The sequence below is a fragment of the Polypterus senegalus genome, chromosome 7, assembly GCF_016835505.1.
Source record: "Polypterus senegalus isolate Bchr_013 chromosome 7, ASM1683550v1, whole genome shotgun sequence".
Taxonomy (NCBI): Eukaryota; Metazoa; Chordata; class Cladistia; order Polypteriformes; family Polypteridae; genus Polypterus; species Polypterus senegalus.
The window spans coordinates 287,347-306,933 of record NC_053160.1 but is presented as its reverse complement, the minus strand read 5'-3'; the positions used below and the strand labels follow the sequence as shown (position 1 = coordinate 306,933).

Genomic DNA, 19,587 nt, shown 5'->3' with positions numbered 1-19,587 from the left:
AAACGATCTCCTTTACATACGACGGGTTTTGGCCAATCGTTAACATGCAATTATTGAGACGAAAACTTGACCAAGGTCTGCAAGGCAGAGGAAGTGGGCACCTCCTGGGCGTCTGGCCTTTCTTTGAGCAGTGAAATGATCTGCTCAATGGCACAAAGAAACAATGGTATTGTATGCAAATTGGCTTAGTAATTTCTGAAGACCTTCACTCCTTCCTCTTCCTCTCACACACACACACACTGCTCACTTCAAGACACAGGAGAGGGTCTCGAATCCTCGAAACACAACTGTCTTGCGTAGCTTAGCCCGGGTGTTGCCACTCTGTAATCTGAGAGGATTCAGTCTGCCAGTGTGGTGCCGCCTTAGTTTGTGGAAGACGTGGGCATGAAGTGATGGTCGTCAGTTTCAAGCTGCGTTTCCTCGATGTCTGAACCAATCTGATCAGACTGATCGATCGAAGACAGCTGGTCGTAATGTCGACTGCCAGATCAGACGCTCGGCTGCTTTGACCGCCTTGACTGGACCCTCAGAAGGAGTCGGCAGACCTCCCTGGGATTGAAGGACATGTTGTACCACAGTTCTGAATTTCGTCCTGGACAAGGAGGACCCCCGCACCCCCCCAGTCCTGCTCAGCTGCCCTGCCACCATCTCGTACTCCAAATGTCCACACCTTCTCAAATGGCTCTCTTTGGCCAATCAGAGAACAAGCTTGGCCCATCTGGACAGAGTCCCTGCCCGCCACACACACACACACACCCCACCTCAGCGTCCCCCGTCTCTAAAGGTGGGCCGTGATGTCAGAGGTGGACAACGGAGATGTGACACACAGACCTCGCTGTGTCCTGGGAAAGAAGAGTCAAATATTTGAGGGGCTTTAAAAGCCCACCATTATGGCTGCTCCAGCACTTGGCGTTGAGCTATGGAGCTGCCTTCAAGTGGATGCCTTTCCCTGTCTGCCCGGCCAACCCCCCAGACCCCGCTTTTGCTGGTGGCCCCCTTGTGTCTTTAATTTGCGTCTGTCTTGTGTCCCTTTGTCGTTCCTTTTTTTCAGGCCGTGTCTGTGACGGTAATATGGCGCACTGCCTGGGCTTTAAAATGGAGGTGCGCTCGAAGATTTGAACGAGTGCGGCCTCCGCTTCACACCAACGGGCAGACGGGCACAGGGTGATATCAGCAGACGAGGATGAGAATTGAAGGCTGGGCAGCACCCTTGTAATGCCAGCTGCTGCCATCAGCCCCCTTAGCGTAACCCTGGGGCAGCAGACTGGAGTGGGCAGTGGGCGCTATGTAACTTTCTACTGATTTTCTGCCATGTCTACCTATCCTTATTTTTCTATTTATGAATCTGTTGTATAGCGCCTTTCATGCCTCCTCATGTTCACGGGGACGTCAGGCTGCACCTGCTAAAGGGTATCTTGTCTATAGCGCCTTTCACGTCTTGCTCTACGCCCTTCAGAGCGGTGTCTTATTTTATGGTGCCTTTCAAACATTCTCTTTCACGTTCATCTTACACTACACCTTCCACACTTCGTTAGTTATAGCGCCTTTCATGCCTATGTTATACCTCTTGTATAGCGCCTTGCACAGGTTATGCTACTCCCATCCTACCTCTTCATCGTGGCTGATCCGTTTTTTCTGGACTCTTCCCGGCGGCTGAGCCCACCGACTCGCGTGTCTGCTCATCCGATTGAGTAAAATCTTTAGAAGCAAAAGGTGAATGAAGGACTGAGGGCTCCGGACCACGAGAGGGCCTGCCCTGCCCTGCCTTGCCCTGCCCTGGCCTGGCGTGCCCGGTGGCGGAGTGAAGCGACGAGCGAGGCGAGGAGTCCTGCGGTGGGGGGCGCGCGGCGGCCGCGCTTGTAGGGCACGAGCACGAGCACAGACGCATCCCGGACCGGGCTCTTGTGCCGCGTGACGTCAGACTAGGGGCGCCCTCTCGCGAGAGGGAGGGGCTCCGCGTGACGTCACTAGAGTGGCAGCGCAGTTGGCGGCAGCGAGCAGATCCAGCGGACCGTCGGCCGCCCGCACACGCGTGAAGGACCCGAGCAAAGCGCCGAAGCCGCCCGTCGGCCCGAGTTGCCCGCGCCCCGCTCTCCGCCGCCCGGCTCCTTGGCTCCCGTGGCTCCGCAGGTAAGAAGCTCCGCGGCTCTCCTCGTCCCGTCGGCGGCGCTCAGAAAGCAGCCATATCTGGGCAAAATATTCAGCTGTCACCAAGAGGGACTGGGACTATTAATAGAGTGGTGGTGGGGGGGTGGGCGACACAGGCTGGGCAGCGGGACGCGAGTCGGCGACACGGGCGAAGAGCAGCAGGTGCAGGTACTCGAGGTGGGGGTTCTGCCCCCCAGCTTGTCAGTTTATAGCGCCATTCCAGACCTTTTACAATTAAGTGCATTGTCGCCGCTGTCCACGTGAGAGGTCACCTATGCACATTATATAGCGCCTTTCATATCCGGAAAGTCATCGGGGCAGCTGGCAAAGGTCACTGGCAGACTGTTAGAGATGCCCTGGCACAGCTGGCACATCCAGTATTTAGGCAGCAGTCCTAAGGCAGCTTGCCTCTTGAGCAGGGTGGACTAGAGCTGAGGACGCTGTGACGACAAGGACACAAATGGTGGGTCACCTTCAGTCATTCACTGCTTCTGCCTATGCTTTTGATTTTCTGAGAGCCACAGACTCCAGCAGCAGCGGGTGACGTCTGCCAGTCTACAGGTCACCGTGGTGTGCCGGTGAGACACATCATATAGCTGGACTACTTGAGGGTCTGGGAACCTCTCGGGACTGCCGACCTGTGACCGCAGGGTGACCAGAGTGGGGACGGTCAGCGTGGACGACAGGTGCTGCCCAGTGTCTGTCCTGCCAGCTCCAGATGCCCAGTGTGGTGACACTCCGCCACACCACAGCCGCGTTTTGGAGATGAGCTTCTGCCTGGAATTCACTTCCTGCTGTGCCCGCCACGCGTCCTCCGGTGTGCCGCCTGACAAAGAAATCCTTGGGGGAGTAGCAGGAGTAGATGATATGGCGCCTTTGCCACGTGTCCTTCTGTCATATTGTGCAGTTGGCGTGGTTATATAGCGCCTTTACTGTAGAGTGCTCTGCTTATTCATATTATAAGTTGGTTTTGTTAAGCATCTGTGTTATATAGTGCCTTTCACTTCTGTTAGCTAACTAAACCTAAGAAGACAAAAGTAGCCGTCCGAGGGTCCAAGAGGATAACTGGAAAGGCGGAGAAAGACCACCAAAGAGAAGCTTTAGTAGTAAAAGAGGAGGAGGGCGTCGCTGTCTGCTGATCTTACACCTTAATACAGTTTCTGCACATTAAGAAGTCGATAACCGCGAACAGTAGGCGGGGTTACGAAAGCTGACGTCACATGACACGACTTCTAGGCAGAGGGGCCGTCACACTTGATGACAGCAGCTGCCGATCGCGTCACCTGAGGATTTTCCAGAATGTCGTCTTCTGACAGCCATTAACGTGCTGCCCGGGGGGTGGGCATGTGAAGGGCTTATGGGTACGGCGAGTTCAGCCACAAAACCTTTTTTTTTTTTAATGTTCTATTGTAGGGTGTGAAATACGAGATGTCAGCCAGACGAGCTTCTCCTCTGTTTGTGAGGTCCCAAACACCGGACGTCTGGCCCGTGCTCATTGGTTGTCGGCGCTCACGCACTCTGAGCTCCGCCCCAAATATTCATGAGGGGGCGGGGCCTTCAACCACAAACGCGATGCAAACAAAGAGCAGCAACACCAGCTTTAGAACAAACTGGACCAGTGCTTGGACCGAGGGGTAGTGATGCCGTTGGGCGGTGGGCATCAGACGCTGGCGCAGACCGTGAGATTCTGACTGTTTGTTTTGTACGACTGCACCTCCTCGTTGCCCACTTACGAGTAACGGTGGTCTAAAGAAGCCACTGCTCTCGATCACCTGACTATTTACGATTGGTCAACGGTAGTCTGCTGGAGAGAATTGTCACTGAAACGAAGCGCCATTTGCTTGTCACCGTCACTGGCAGCACTGGGTGGTTTTCGGTGGCCAGAGAGGGTCCACAATGCAGTTGTTGCAGACCCTCATTTTCATGAGTGAGTCGGTGGGATGTGTATCAGGTGACCATCAAAGGGGTTTGTCCCCAATTGTGACGGAAGTGCTGATGAAAGTGACAAAGCGGGTGACACACATCACATCCAAACCTTCCACGACTGTGCAACACAAACCTGGGCACCCCTGGACGTCGATGGGTGGCGAGTGCGGTCAATACAACCAGGTGGGGGGCGGGATCATCTGCTCAAACTGCGCCTGTGCACGTTGGTGACGCTTTGACATCTGCTTCAGGACAGTGGGGGACACTGGTCTGACCCCTCCTGCTGTGCCAATGCTGGCGTCTCAGGATTTACGTCTTTCTCTTACACATCCAAACATCTTTTTTTTTTGGACTCGATTTTCTGGGTAGCGCCAAGGAGGCTCCTAACGGTCTGCTGTGGTCTCAAGGGCACCACCATATTGAGGGGGGAGTTTGTTTACGGTTGCTATGCCGTTGCTAGGCCTCCACAGGTCAAGCCGTACACTTTGTGGTTGTCCAAGATGGCGGACTCTCCCACAAGACTTTGCCGTTGGTCCTGCTTACGACTTTTGGCCCGGCTTGTTGGCTGCGCTCGGGTTGCGAGATTCATTTTATTTCCTGGCAGCGATTCTCAACGCCCGTCCTGAGCTCCGTGTGCTGAATGCGTCGTCAGTGTGGCACCGTCAGAGCACCTGAAGACCAAAGGAACCTCACGCAAGTGGGCGCAGAGGATGACGATGACGATGATGATGATGATGATGGGCTCCTCCTCATTGAAGCTGGCAGGGGTCTCAACAGCCTTCAGCAAAGCGAAAGGAACGTCTCCAGTGGTGAAGCCCACCAGCCAGAGGGACTGACATGAGCGGAGTGACCCCGTTGGGGACTTCAGTTCCCAGCATGCCTCCTGCCTGCCTCTGAGACCCCTGTGAAGCCCGACAGAGGACTCTGCTTTCTGTTTCCACATTACAAATGGCCGTTCTTGCTCTGTCTTGTCTGCTTTGTTCATCGCCGGAGTTGATCGTTGGGTTTGTCATGACCTCAATGACCTTGTGCAGGCGTCGTGTCATCGTCCTCGTAAATGGCTGTTGGCCTGCTTTGGATTCTTTCATGCAGACTTGTGTGGTGGACCAGGCTGGACAGCCTCCTGACCCCTTCATTGCCAATGGGGCTGCCACTCCAGGTGGTCCCTTTGTGATCTCCGGGTACACCAAGGAGACACGCGCCCACCCACCTGCCCACAAGTCCTCCTAGTCGGTTGTCCTCTCCATCATCTGCTCATCTTCCCTGCGCTGCCCCTCTTTTTGTTGTGACCCTGGTGGGGCGCCGGGGTGAGGACCACTCAACCTTCAGACCAACTCAGCCCAACGAGCCCACCATCCCTCGAGTCGAGTGTCAAAGGTCTGCCATGTGACTTGGTCGCCTTTAGTCTGTGGCTTTGTGGTGAAACCTTTGTGTCAAGCTGGCGCTTAGACTTGGCGTCCTTCTTCGATTCTGGACCTCTGGCCCTCCTTTAGGGGGCTTCTTGAGTCTCCGAGTTTGATTCCCATTCTTAATCATCTGCCGTCCTGGCCTTCTCATCACTTTGGAGCGCCGGTCGTCAGGGCAGATGCACTCGTTGTTAGGGGCGTGTCCTCTGAGGGCAGAGCAGGGCGGGTGTAAAAGTGCGCCAGGATGCCAATTGAGAGCCCCTTTTAGTTGACTCCCCGACTCGTCTGTCTCTGGTCGGTGACCTTGACACTCGTTCTTAGTGGTCTGCCCGTCTTGACCCTTTTAACTGCTGGCTCACCCTCACACCCAGCCAGCTTGTGGACATTTCATTGGCCATTGGCCACCGTCCATCTGTGTGCCCGGGTTCTCCTTAACGGCCGCAGTGCTGATCAGGGTCTCGTCTGCCAAGCTGAAGATGGCGCCCGTGGCAGAGGCCCTCCATGCCCTTGTGGTGGTGTAGTCGGGGCTCCAGCTGCTTGTCTTTAATTTGGGGGCCTTCGTCCCTGCTGGGGGTTGTGCTGCTTTACCTCATTAGATATGCGTTTGTCTGTTATGCTAATTTGCACTGATTTGTATTTTATGCCCCACAAGGGGGCGGGGTCTCCTGTAGGACCCTATAGAGGGTTGTGACGTCTTCAGTGCTGCCCGCTGCTGCCTGGGCATTCCTTGCCAGCGTTTGTCATCCCTTTCTTGGGGGTCTCATCATGTTTCTGTTTTTTTGTTCTTCTGGCTAATGGCTGCCTGGCGCTGATTGGCTCTGATTTTGCTTTCTGATCTTTTTAGATACTTTATTAATCCCAATTCTCACACTTCAGCAGCAGCATACTGATAAAGAACAATATTAAAAATCAGAGTGATAACCATGAAGGTCTAACAGACAATAACTTTAATGTATAATGTTAACGTTTAACCCCCCGAGTCGCATAGTGTGGGGTCTCCTCAGTCTGTCAGTCTGTGGCTGAAGCTGCTCCTCTGTCTGGAGATGATCCTGGTCAGTGGACTCTCCATGATTGACAGGAGTCTGCTCAGCGCCCGTCGCTCTGCCACGGATGTCAGACTGTCCAGCTCCATGCCTACAATAGAGCCTGCCTGCCTTCCTCACCAGTTTGTCCCTCATCTTTATGCTGCCTCCCCAGCACACCACCGCGTAGAAGATGGCGCTCATCACAACGGTCTGGTAGAACATCTGGAGCATCTTATTGCAGATGTTGAAGGACGCCAGCCTTCTAAGTCAGTATAGTCGTCTCTGCCCTCTCTTACACAGACCATCAGTGTTGACAGTCCAGTCCAGTTTGTCATCCAGCTGCACTCCCAGTATTTATTGGTCTGCACCCTCTGCACAGTCACCTCTGATGATCATGAGGTCCACGAGGGGTCTGGTCCTCCTAAAATCCACCACCAGCTCCTTGGTCTTGCTGGAGCTCAGGTGTAGGTGGTTTGAGTCGCACCATTTAACAAAGTCCTTGATTAGGTTCCTGTACTCCTCCTCCTGCCCACTCCTGATGCGGCCCACCATAGTTAATTTTAATGTCCCTAATTGTGGATTTTTGTGTTTGTTTCCATCTGATGTTTTGTGTGTTTTTGTATCTTTGAGTGTTTTGTTTGTTTGGAGTTTTTATCTTTTGTGTCTGTAGGTTCGTAGCAGTGGGCAGCCTTCGATCCTGAGGGGTCACACATCAACACCCCTGGTGGACTGGCAGTAGCAGTGGCCACACACAGACGGGCACTGGACATCCTGTGGCCCTCTTATCGTCAGCTTCCTGCATCACTTTGGTCTCGGACCCCCAAGTGGGGCCGACTGCCAAGTGCCGAGACCCTTGACGTCACACGTGTGACAGTCTTGTAGCTCATCTGGGGTCTTTCTGTTGGCCTTAGTTGTCTGCCAGCCAAGCACTTACGTCTGTTCTTGAGGATGGTGAAGATGGACCCAGGTGCCGCTGTCCCTCCAGGTGGCAGAGCGTGTGATGGCAAATGTGACAGCAGGCTCGTGGAGGTCACCAAAGTCCAGGTGTGGCCCACGTGCTGACACTGTCCCCCTCTTTGTCACTTGCTCCTTGCTTTTTGTGGGCGGAGCTACACTGCCATCCGCACGCCTGAGCCCCGCCCTCTGGCTATTTAAAGCGGCCCAGCAGACTCGGGACGTCCTGTGAGTTTTGTGCCCTGCTTTTCGGTCGCCGTTTTGAGTTTTTCTTTCTTTTGTCCTCGATTCTTCATTTGCTCTTTATTTCATGCTGACGGTTTACTGGCCAGCAGGTGGCCTTAGGGGTGAGCCGGTGCTGGGCACAGCGGGTGCGCTCGGGCTCATTTTAGGGGGCCTCCCGACCCTTTGAAGAATCTTTGCTTTGGGGTCCCACAGTCCCCCCTCCCTTAGGAGTTTGTGTTCACTGAGGCCTACTTTGGAGTAAAGCCGGGGGTTTGAGTTTCACGGCGCCCCGACAGTGGTGGCCCCCATTTGTGCCGCTTTGTTATCCTGCGTACTCGGTGAAAGGCGCTATACACACGTCAGTGCCAGGAAAGAGCTGAGACTTGTGCTGATGCCAGCTGCCCGCAGCTTGAATGGGCACCTTTTAGGGTTCTTTTTATTGTCTTATTTATTGCTTCTGTTAGGATGTGCAAGTGAACAAAACTCTGAGGAGGCAGGCGTTCAAACTTGAGCAGCAGGCTGGCACGGCTGGCACTGAGCAACTTGAAGACAAGACTCTCCTTAAACGGGCCAATTCGAAAACGAGAACAAGAGAGGAGCACAAAAAGGAAAGCAACCACGTGGCACTCGGAGGAGTCGCCTGAAAGCGAAGCAAAGCAAATCCGCGGAGAGCAGAGATTAACAAGCCAAAGGGCCAGGGTGAGCCGGCCGTATATATTGGGGGTCAAGAGGCCCCGCCCCCTCAGGCGCCACATCAACAGGGCAAAATACAAAAGTGAGCGAGGGGCCAGCAGGGGCGCCGGTGCGACGCTCGCTTTATCGTCAAATCTCCCAAAAGCCCCCCGAGGTTAAAGCCGTTTCTGTGCCCCTCAAGTTGTTCCTCTTTCTTGCAGAATGTCGTACAGGAAGGAGCTGGAGAAATACCGAGACCTGGACGAGGACGAGATCCTCAACAAGCTGTCTGTGGAGGAGCTGCAGCGGCTGGAGGACGAGCTGGAGGAGCTGGACCCCGACGTGAGTAGGACCACCCTGGCGTGAGCGACCCCTGACCTAAGAGCCATATCGTGCACCAACATGTGCCTTTATTGTTTCTGTTGATGCTGCCATTTTGTGTCTCTTGTTGCTCTGCGTTTTGTCACCCGTGTGTCCCCAGATCACCCTGTTCACCTACTGATTACTGAACCAAGTGGCACAAATGGCAGGCAGAGTGGTATGTGGTTAAGACTTTGGACATCAAGCCCTGAGGCTGTGACTTCAAATGCCACCACTGACACCGCGTGACCCTGAGCGAGTCACATGACCTGCCTGGGTCACCAGTGTTGTCTCGTAACGCCTGACGACTTCTCTTTCATTTCTGTGACTTTCTGAACTCCTCAGTCCCCCTGCCACGCTGTGCCACTCCATCACCAGTGTCCTTTGGCTGCTCCTGTCACACCCTGAGCCACCACATTCGCTTTTCATTGTCTTTTAACAAAGCAAGGGAAGCAAAGGAAGGGGCTATTGAGATTGATTTGCATATTCAAATAAGCGAGGCTGTGGGCGGAGTCGGGTGGGGCTGTGGGCGTGTGCTTTAAAATTCACGTTGATTGGGATTCGTAAAGGAGACGTGTGGGAGGCTTGGCCTCTGAATGTTGCAGTGTGCCGCTATATGCCAGGCCCCCAGGACTGCCCCCTGCTGGATGCCACTCGCATCATTAACTGCGTCTCTTAGTTTGACCCCCAGCCAGGTCAGCTGTCTTGTCTGCACCCCTCAGCTCGTCTGCTGTTGTTTCTTCGTCCCGCAAGTCCACCATCTTAGTGGCACTCGCCCTGCCAGGTGACGACGTGCCACTTCTCGGGGTGACGCTCTGTCATCGTTTCTTCCCTTAGGGTCACCAGGTTGAGCCTGTCTTCCTCGTCACGTTTTTGATGTCACTTTGCATGTTGAGCTCCAGGGGGTGCTGCTTTGCCCCTCAGGCTTGGCGTCGTTCGGCTCCGTTGGTCTTCACGTTGCGTTTTTTGAATTTTTTTTTTCCTCCTTCTGCTTTTAGTTTCTTGGATTTCCGACTCGGCGCTTTGTGTTTGTGATTTGACGTTTCTTGTGCTCTTTGCAGATTTCTTTATTGATTTATGGATGGATTTTTAATTCCTTTTCTTTCTTTCTTTCTTTCTTTCTTTCTTTCTTTCTTTCCCTCTCGTTGATTCCGTTCATTCAAATTTGAAGTCCATGCTTTGCTGACTTTGGGCCGGGGTGTCTCTCCATCTTTAGGCCTTTTCTGAACCACAAGAGCTGCATGACTATGTCCTCAAGTGGGCACGAGACCACCGGGGGTCCCCTCAGAGTCACCAGGCGCACTCCAGCACCTCCCCCTCCTGATTGGCACCTCACGGCTTTCTTTATTTCCTCGTCTTCTTCCAGAATGCCCTCCTGCCAGCTGGCTTGAGACAGAAAGACCAGACCAAGAAGGAACCCACGGGCACCTTCAAGCGGGACGACCTGCTGGCCCACCTCGAGAAGCAAGCAAAGGAGCTGCCAGATAAGGAGGAGCTCGTCCCGTACACCGGCGAGAAGAGAGGTATGGAATCGGGGGGCACCCGTTTGGGCTTGGGCATCGCCTGTTGTCCTTTGCTGAATGCCACGTTGTGGCTGAGAGCAGTGGGCACCACTTCCTGTTGCCAGGGCTCAGCTCACCTCTTCTGTTGCATGTGAGGGTCACGCGCTGTCGGAGTGCAGAACAATCGTATAAAATGAGCGCGTTTGATTGGTTGGCAGCGTTTTGCCTTGGCGTTGCTATGTCACCGTTTTCGTGTCGTTCACTTCCTGCCACATTGAACGTTTGGCGCATGTTGCCAGTAAGACACAAAGTCATTAACTGGCATTGCCGTTGTATCAAGTCGTGTATGCTGACCAGCAGGAGGCGCCGCGCTGTGTCGTGTTCCATTGTCCACCCCACACGTTAGCTCAGAGACCCAAGCTGATGCCACCAAAGTTACCCCAGCTGAATTGTCACCACGCCACGCAGTGCCAGTCTGATGGGACTCCCCGCATCACAAACGTGAAGTGCTGCCATGCTGTGCCCCGGTCTGCTCCTTTGTCTTGTGTGATTTTCATCTCACTGCTTAGGCAGCGGGCACTTGGCTCCGGGTGTCTTTGTTTACATTTGACCGCAGAGGGGGCACCACAGAAGCCACTCCTATGGCCATGTGAAAGGGGCTCGCTGGGACCGCCTGGCTTCAGTCCTAGGGTGACGTAGACGAACAGTGACGAGTGCCAATGTGTCCCAGTCCAGATGGCACAGGTGTGCGTGCACAGGCCTGGTCAGAGTCTGACTTGCCAGTTAGTGGACCCTGTGATGGACTGGCACTCCGTCCACAGCTGCCCAGCACAGCCAAGGCGCCAAACTGAACGAAGTGGGTCTAATGACAGGAGGACAGGTGGCCTGGCCAGCAAACCCTAAAGTGACGTCTCGCCCAGCAGCAGTGCATTCTGGGAAAAATGCATTTGGGGTGAAGAAAAGGGCCAAAGCCTGGGATGTGTCCTGCTGGAGGGGCGAGGAAGGGGCGATTTGTCCCCTGGCTGGTAAATTAGATCGCTGTGGGGGGCATCGGAGCATCGTAGCTCCTGCAGTTGTGACCAACCTGACAAAGGAAGATGAGACACGAGGAAGGACCCTCAAGATCACCTGTGTCCTGAGGTGGGAGAAACAGACGCCTGGGCTTTAGGGTCCGCCATTGGGTGGGCTGTGGAGATCTGACGAGGGGTCACAAGTCCATCATCAAGGACACACGTGGATACGCGACGTCATTCACCATTGCAGCCGTGCCAGTGTGTGATGTGTCTGTTCGTCTCGATGGCCGCAGTGTGGCGGTGTGGCAGGAGATGGCATTGCGGGTTCACTGATTTGTGGCACCACAAGAAGGAAAAGAGAGGAAAAAATAAAAAACGAGAAAACACAAGAGTCGCATCTGAGAGAAAAGGAGATGGTGGGCCGGGGCTCTGACGACACACGGGGCAAACACAAGTGGCAGAGTCCCCCAAATGGCAAAGGAGGGGGGCCCTTTGAAAACCACCAACGGGACACCCTCACCACAGACCCCCGGCTAACGGCACAGGGGCTTTTTAAGCACCACTGGCACACGCGCCCTTATGATAACGTCAGCACCTTGAGCGTGAGAAAGGCGCTATATAAATCTGATGTTGTCATCGTCATTGTCATCTTCTTCTTCTTCTCCTTCCTGCCTCCATAAACTAACTGGACGACTCCACACATTCTCGGGATTCCAACGGGACCCTCAAACAACAACACAAAATGACAAAACGACTGAATTGAAACTTCAACCCCACTGCCCCTCAGCCTCGCCTTACCAGCTTCACCACCTTTGCTTGCATGAAATCAGCTGCTTGCCAGCACATAAAGGGAGTCGGGAGACCCTCACGTGCAGGAGGGCCCACCAGCGGACCGCCAAGAGCATCATGTCCGCCATAGGGGTGGGAGACCCTCCGCTCTTAATGCTCGTCTGTGACGAGTGAGGTGGTCAGTTGTGCCCTCTGCAGTGCCACGCTGTGTCGCCTTTGGCTGATTGGTGGACACTTGTGGCTTTACTGCCATCCGTCACTCGTCTTTCCAGTTGACACTCCAGCAGGCGAAGTCACCCTCTTGTGGTCACATGGTGTCAGCGGTGGGATTTGAAGTCACAGCCTCCAGGATTGAAGTCCGGGGCCAAAATGGCGACATCACGCTGCCCGCCTGTCCACTGCCCGTTACGCTGCACACACAGGGTCTTCAGTTTTAATAGCGAGGTGGGCCGACGTCTCGTCGTTCATCTCTTTGTTGTGTTCTCTGAGGTTGTCTTCAGGGTCTTGTTGTGGGAGTGGCGTCACTTTGTGGTCCTAAGCAGGTCAGCGTTGGGGGGAGATGGTGGTCCTGAGTGAAAAGAGGAGGACAAGACTTTGTGTGTCATAGGACGGAGTCTTGTAAGACTGGGGGGGCTGCGGGGGTCCTACTTTAAGGAGTATGAGGGACACTGCTTAAGAATTGTTGGGTGCAGGTGGGGTTTCTGAGACACATAAATAAATAAATATACTTCGAGGGTCTCAGCCAGCTGAAGAGGAGCAAGTCACCTTGAGAAGCCTGACGACGGTGGTCTCTCAGCCCACTCACACTAGGGTGCCATTGTTGGTGTGGCCTTAAAGCCTTGCGGTTGCCTGGGAGGAACCCAGTGGGGGTCCACAATTGAAGTGGCCCAGGAGACCCCTTGGCATCTCTGCAGGGTGGGATTGCTAAGCAGAGGACATGTGACATCACAGTGCTCAGCAGGGGTCCCCAGGCCTGTGATTGGGTCTGTTCTAGCTGACCGTGGATCCACAACCCCTCATTTATGTTGAATCTGCTTGGCGTCTTAAATAAAAATCAATGGACCACCTGGGCATCTTGATGAGGGGAGGGGCAGACAAAGTGGAAGCAGAAGGACCAATGGGGTTCGAGCAGATCGGGGCGCCTCGCACAGCCATGATGGTGGGGGGTCTTAAAGGCGTCCCCCTTTAGTTTGGTTCATGCTGTTTCAGGTAAGGTGTGGATACCCAAGAAGATGCCAGTCGACCCCATAATGGAGAACGTGACGCTGGAACCCGAACTGGAGGAGGCCCTGGCAAACGCGTCCGACGCAGAGCTGTGTGACATCGCAGGTGAGCGCCGGCGTGAGGGGCTCGGCCCACTTGGTGACAGTGGAGGAAGTCCCCTCTCTCTTTGAGGTCCCGCCACAGTCAACTGAATGGCGGTCAGCCAGCCCTTTGTAAATAAAAGGGCGGGGACCCAGCTGCTAGCCTGGCACAGGGCCAGTGCCCTCTCATCCAACCTGGCATGCAGCCCCTTCACCCACCTTGGCCAAGGCACCTCCTTGCCACTCCTGACTAACGACCTTCATCTCTTTGTTTTGCAGCACCTCACCTCCCCTCTGCTTCGTCACCCATTTCATTTGAGCTCCCCGTCGGACTGTAAGAGCACCCTGCCTGCCCACCTGCCTGCCCACCTGCCTGCCCTCCATTGTCTTGTTGTGTTGCTCTTTCTGTTTGGTCATTGGTGTCACCGGACCCCCAGGGGCGAGGTGCAGGGAGCCATTTGAGGGGTCAAGTGGTGGCTCAAGGGCATCAGTCACCCCATGTACTCTGTTGGCACCCAGATGCCCGCCACACTGACTGGCCTTCCTGCCCGCTGAGGCTCATGTGCTTTGAGTTTTCCAGGACAGCATGCAGTGGAAAGGCGCTATATAAGGGGCAAATAACCTGAGACAGCAGGCGAGTCACTAGAAAGTCATCCATCTGAAGGGGTCCAGGGTGTGAGGTGGGAGCCAATCCTGGGTGGGTCACCAGTTAACTGGACACGGGGCACACCAAACAGGGGGGACGCAGTGGCACTCAGGACCACTATGCACTGTGCCACACCATCCCCAGAAGTCCACTTCATTGTCATACCACCTGTTAAACAAGAACTGTAAAGCGGCCCACCCACGCACCAGTATGACCACAACAAGGGGCGAAACAAAAAGGCGCTATATAAAAATTAGGCAGAGAGCAATGTAAATGGGGAGGTCAAGTTGTGGGCATCGTGGGCATTGAACACCAGGAATGGAAAAGAAGAGGGCAAAGTCACCTAGGGGGGGTGACAAATAAATAAACAGAAATCGTCACACTGGCAGGAAGCGGGTGACTCCTGCTAGCCAGTAGGGTGGGCCTGTGCGTAATAAATGAGTCCCAATGCCCTGTCACGAACGAGGACAGATTGGATTGCCATGGCATCATTTGCCTGACCTTATTTGCTCTGTTGCTCTGCTTAGTGTGCTTGTGCCCACCATTCACATCACCACCACACCTTTGTCTCCAGTGCCCTGCCATGGCTTTGCCCCCTCTTGTCTCTGATTGTCTATGAACTCTGGGGGTCCTGTCAGCTGCTTGTCTGCTCCTAATTCTTTCTTTTGCTGGTAACTCACCCACAGGCTCCCTCTGCACTCTGGGTGCCACTCTGTGGGGGGTCCCGCTTTCCTGTGCCAGTGACTTTGCTGTTTTCACTCTTTTATTCCCAACAGCCATCCTTGGCATGCACACGCTGATGAGCAACCAACAGTACTACGAGGCCCTGGCGAGCAGCACCATTGTCAACAAGGAAGGCCTGAACAGTAAGTGGTGCCCACCAGTGCCCAAGTGGTGCCCTCTCACAACACCTATGGAACATCCAGAAGCCCTTCTGGCACCCGGGCACATTGATTTTTGTGTGGAAAGTAATGTCATACAATGGTGAGGGTGAGCATACCAGCGTCAAGCTGGGCATACAGGGGAATGCCAGCCATAATGGCTCACATCTCCTCAACCCTCATGCCCAGTCTCATGCCAGCCTTTGATTTGTGCCCCTGTTTCAGGCGTCATCCAGTCCACGCAGTATAAACCCGTGCCAGACGAGGAGCCCAACTCGACGGACATCGAGGAGACGCTGGAGAGGGTGAGGAGTAACGACACGGAGTTGCTGGAGGTCAACCTGAACAACATCAAGGTACATGGGTGGCACCGCCTGGTGGCCATGGTGGCTCGTTACGCTGACACTGACACCTGTGCCGTCGGGTTTGTGCCCGTCTCGTCCCGCAGAACATTCCGGTGCCGACGCTAAAGGCGTACGCCGAGGCCCTAAAGAGCAACAGCCACATGCAGAAATTCAGCATCGTGGGGACAAGGAGCAACGACCCGGTGGCATTTGTGAGTAGCACGAGGTTTAGTGCGTGCTAAAGGCGCCATATCACCATAGGAGCACAGGAAGGGCATGTGCCTAGTCGTGCCAGTGTTGATGTAGCCTCTCCATTACGTCTGCAGGCTCTCGCCGACATGCTGAAGGTGAACAAGACCCTCAAGAGTCTCAACGTGGAGTCCAACTTCATTACGGGGGCTGGCATCCTGGCGATGGTGGAGGCGCTGCAGTTCAACACGTCGCTGCTGGAGCTGAAAATCGACAACCAGGTAAGCGGGCAGTGGAGGGCGTGCAGCTGACACCTAGTGGTGTCTCCGAGAACAGCGCCGCACGATTCACGGGTCCCTGACTGGCACGAGAGCTCAGGCTGTGCCACCGCTAACCCCGACTACAGCTGTCCTCCAGACCCTCGCCAGCTGAGCTATGCTGTGTGCATTGAGGGTCTCCACTTGGATGGAGGTCGACCTTCACTTGTAGAAACCCGAAGCACCTCAGTGACATTAAACCGGAGGGCATCAAAGTGTCAGTCTGCCCACTGGCGTCTTAAGGGGGGGGTGGGCTTCAAAAAAATGACAACATGCAACGATGTGGTAGTTGGCATCAATATCAGCGTTCAGTGACATCCCAAGAATCGGCATGACGGCCAAGATGTGCGGCACATTTGCAGGAGTTTTCTGTTGCCAACCTTGGCGCACGGACCTCACTGTTACCCCCAGTGCCCCATTATATAGCGCCTTTGCCATGTGCCTGTCACTGTGAGCAGTGATGTGTTGGGCGTTGAGCAGCATGTGAACTAAGAATTCACGATTGGGACAATAAGGACCCCCACATCAGTCCACCTGTCCTGTCTGGCTGCTGTCCTTGGTCCTCAAGTCACTCCCATGTGCCACCTGGCTGCAGCGTGGGCACCAAGATGGAGGCCTCACATGCCCTCCGCCCACTTGTACTTGACAGTGTGAGGCGCTCTATAATGTTGTGCATGCTGTCTGGACACCGAGTGTGGCGGCGACTGCTCTTAGGGTGGTCTCTGCAGCTCAAGACCCCCATCGTGTTATCATTGTGGATTGCACCTTCTGCTCGAATCCACTCGGCCGGCCCCTCCTCTTGTAGTGACCCCTGCTGGGCACATCTTTTCACGTCACCGGTTTGCCCCATGAATGCCCACCTCTGCTGTTGATTACCCCGTAGTCTCGCCCGCACCCCTCTGATTGGTGGTCTGACCCGATCTCCCTTCGTCTTCCTCTGGTCTGTGTCAGCGGGCTCTTGTGGTCACTCGGCTCAGCCTGACTGCCCATTTTGTACGTTGGTCAGCTTCTACTCCGTCACGTCCCCAAACACACATGGAGATGTTGTGCGTGTTTCCCCAGCCCCCTCGTGCCCACCCACCCGCGCACCACCATTTCCTCCGTCTCATCTTGCTGCCTCCTCCCGCCCTCCAGTTACTTGTGGTCATCGAGTGGATGTCCCCACCTGACGTCACCTCCTCTGGTCATAGCAGACATGTTGTGTTCCTGGGCGTGCGTCACACGGGTGTCTCCTCGGTGCCACAAGCCCCTCGCTCATCACCAGCGCCTACTTTGCTGTCCTCCTCGCCATCCTGACTGACCCGTTGTGACTCATCAATCGGCTTTACGACTGGAGTGACAATCTGGAGCTGGCTGGCGCGTTTCTATTGACAGGAGAAGGGCACTAGAGCCCTAGGGATGTCGATGCCACTGGGTGCTCAGATCAGGGACACCTGTGCCAGGCTGTGGTCACCAACCCCGTCCTTTGTGTCTCCGCAGAGCCAGCAGCTCGGTAATAAAGTCGAAATGGAGATTGCAAGCATGCTGGAGAAGAACAGCACCCTGCTCAAGTTTGGGTACCACTTCACACAGCAGGGCCCCAGGCTGCGAAGTGCCAACGCCATGATGAACAACAATGACCTGGGTAAGTCATCAGGTGGGTCTGGCATACATGCTGGGGGCCTCTCCATAAAATGGCCTGAGGTCGTGCAGGGGAGCTGCGATGGCACTTGCAGTGCTGTAGTGGCTGGCACCAGCCAGCCTTAGGATGCCACAATGGTGAAGTTGACGAAGGCTCGCCTGGAGTTGCCCGCCCGCGGAGGGGTGACTGGATGGCTGCTGAACTTGTGCCCTTTCTGTTGCAGCTCGTATGACCCGCTCCGATGGCCCCTGGTCTAGTTTGTCCGCTCTGGACCTGGAACATGTACTGTATAAGTATAGCGCCTTTTTATTACTTCATCTGCCACGCGGCTGCGCTCTCTGCCGCCACCTTGTGGTGCGACGCTCGCTCGCTCGCTCTCTCTCTCTCTCTCTCTGGCTGCCTGGCTTCAGGTCACCGCTTCTTCCTGCTTTCATGGCTGCCACCTGACTCGAGGGGATCGGCTCGTCCCCCCTCAGTCACCTTTGACGTTTACTGTCCAAGGACAAAAAATCAGCTTGGGGGCTTCGAGGGTCAATGAGTTACTGTTCAGAAGTCAGCGCTGAAAAAGAAATGGGGAGCAGGAGGCACACAGAGTGGGTAACCTTGGAGGGCACAGATCAGAAAGGCCAGACAGCCTCTTCACTACCCACAATGCCCTCCGTCATAGCACTGGACCATCCAAATGATGGCGCGTGCCCATCTGGTGAATGTGGCTGACGTGTGGGTGAAACAAAGCAGTGAAGCTCTCCAAGAGGGGCGCCTGTGCTCATAAAACCCACAAGTGCCTAGAATGCCAGCTAGTATGCCCTGAAAGATGCCCATCAACTCCACTGGCTCACACTGGCCCCCATGTCCCGAGTGGCGAGGCAGACGTTTATTGACCACCCGATAAGCTGCCAGCTTTAGGCTGTAACTGGTGGAGGACTGGACGCCTGCCCCGTGGTGATGGTGGGCTGTGCCAGGGCTTTAACACTTTCATCCTCAGTCAGTCCACCCCTCCTACAGATTCTGCCCAAGCTGGACTCCCTTTTGTGCCCACCGAGCAGCTGGCACCACCCCTGACCCCACGCTGTACGTAGTCATCACAAGTCAGCCTACTTTTGTCCAGTGGGCGTCCCTCGCCACCTCCACGCGCCAGCGGCTGCTTTGATTCCGGGGCCTGGCAAGGTTGGGAAGGTTGGCACTCCTGGTCGAGGGGTCTTAGCTCAATCTGTGCTCTTTTCTTCTCTCGTGCAGTGCGAAAGCGGCGGCTCGCAGCACTGAACGGGCCCATCATCCCCAAGTCCCGGACGACGGTGTGAGCCCCGGATGCCAACGCCACCTGCTCAGCTGGGGACATCTGAATGGATCTGCCTGGCAGGAGGAGCGCCCCGCGTGCTGCACAGCTCTGCACCGATGGGCGCACTTTTGGGTTTTAGTGCCAATTTGGACCACATGGTGCCCTTGCTACTTCCGCGACTATTAACACGTAGAAGATGTGCTATGCATGGGCGAGCCGTGGACTCCTTTAGCCAATTCCAGTAGGCCACAAGTGTGTGGCGTAGATGGCACTCGTGTGTGAATCGCTGTGCACTGCGGCCCACGTGGCGACTCGTTGTGTGTGTGACGTGCTGTTCAAATAAAGAAGGAAAACCACGGGCGCCTGGCGTGTCACTTGCTGCATCTTCTTTTCTTTGCCATCAGCCTTTGTGGACGAGGACCACTCAAACGGGGCACAAGCTGGCAAGGTCACCTTGCCCACCTGCCACCCCATCTCAGGCACAGCCTGACATCAACATGCTGTCCCGTTCTGCTGCCAGACCAGATGGTGGATTGAGGACGTGGTGACCACCCGAGGGGAGACGCCCCTGCGGGGGTCCTAGCAGGGCGTGTGCTGTGACCACCCCCTGTGCCACTCTGGGAGATATACAGATGCCCACCTCCATTATGACGGTCGACCTCCTGCTGTCTTCAGCAGCACTGAGCGCCTGCATATACTCTATCGGCGACCCACTCTGCAGCTGCCTGGCACCACCTGGTCACTGCAGCATGTGGCAGCCTCACCCTTCAGTATGCCAACTTAGTAGCAGCTGTGCACTTCACCACCATTTAGGGGCCAACACTTGTGTCTCAAGGTGCCATAAAATGAAGCAGGCTTTCTGCATTCAAGAAGCAAAATTATCCAACGCTCTACCACCCATGGGAATGCCAGTCTGCTAACAGGTGGCACTCCAGTAACTGAAGACCACAAAACCGGTCACTACTTGGCACTGGCACGATTTTAAT

General features: G+C 55.0%; 1 protein-coding gene across 5 annotated transcripts; it reads left to right on the top strand.

The window, feature by feature from the left end:
• Window positions 1–1,978: 1,978 nt before the first annotated feature.
• tmod1 (tropomodulin 1) lies at window positions 1,979–18,964 on the top strand. Of its 5 annotated transcripts, none has more exons than XM_039758109.1 (11): window positions 1,981–2,130; window positions 8,578–8,698; window positions 10,083–10,239; window positions 13,230–13,349; window positions 14,747–14,836; window positions 15,077–15,207; window positions 15,300–15,407; window positions 15,522–15,665; window positions 17,181–17,325; window positions 17,546–17,609; window positions 18,559–18,962. In XM_039758109.1, exons 2-11 carry the CDS (start codon window positions 8,579–8,581, stop codon window positions 18,785–18,787), a joined length of 1,308 nt encoding a protein of 435 aa, XP_039614043.1. In that variant the 5' UTR covers window positions 1,981–2,130; window position 8,578; the 3' UTR covers window positions 18,788–18,962. The 5 variants fall into 5 exon arrangements, with proteins under 5 accessions (XP_039614045.1, XP_039614043.1, XP_039614046.1 ...); XM_039758112.1 differs by having other exon boundaries at window positions 1,983–2,130; window positions 17,546–17,604; window positions 18,559–18,678; XM_039758110.1 differs by lacking the exon at window positions 1,981–2,130 and adding an exon at window positions 8,149–8,383 and having other exon boundaries at window positions 18,559–18,964.
• Window positions 18,965–19,587: the final 623 nt, after the last annotated feature.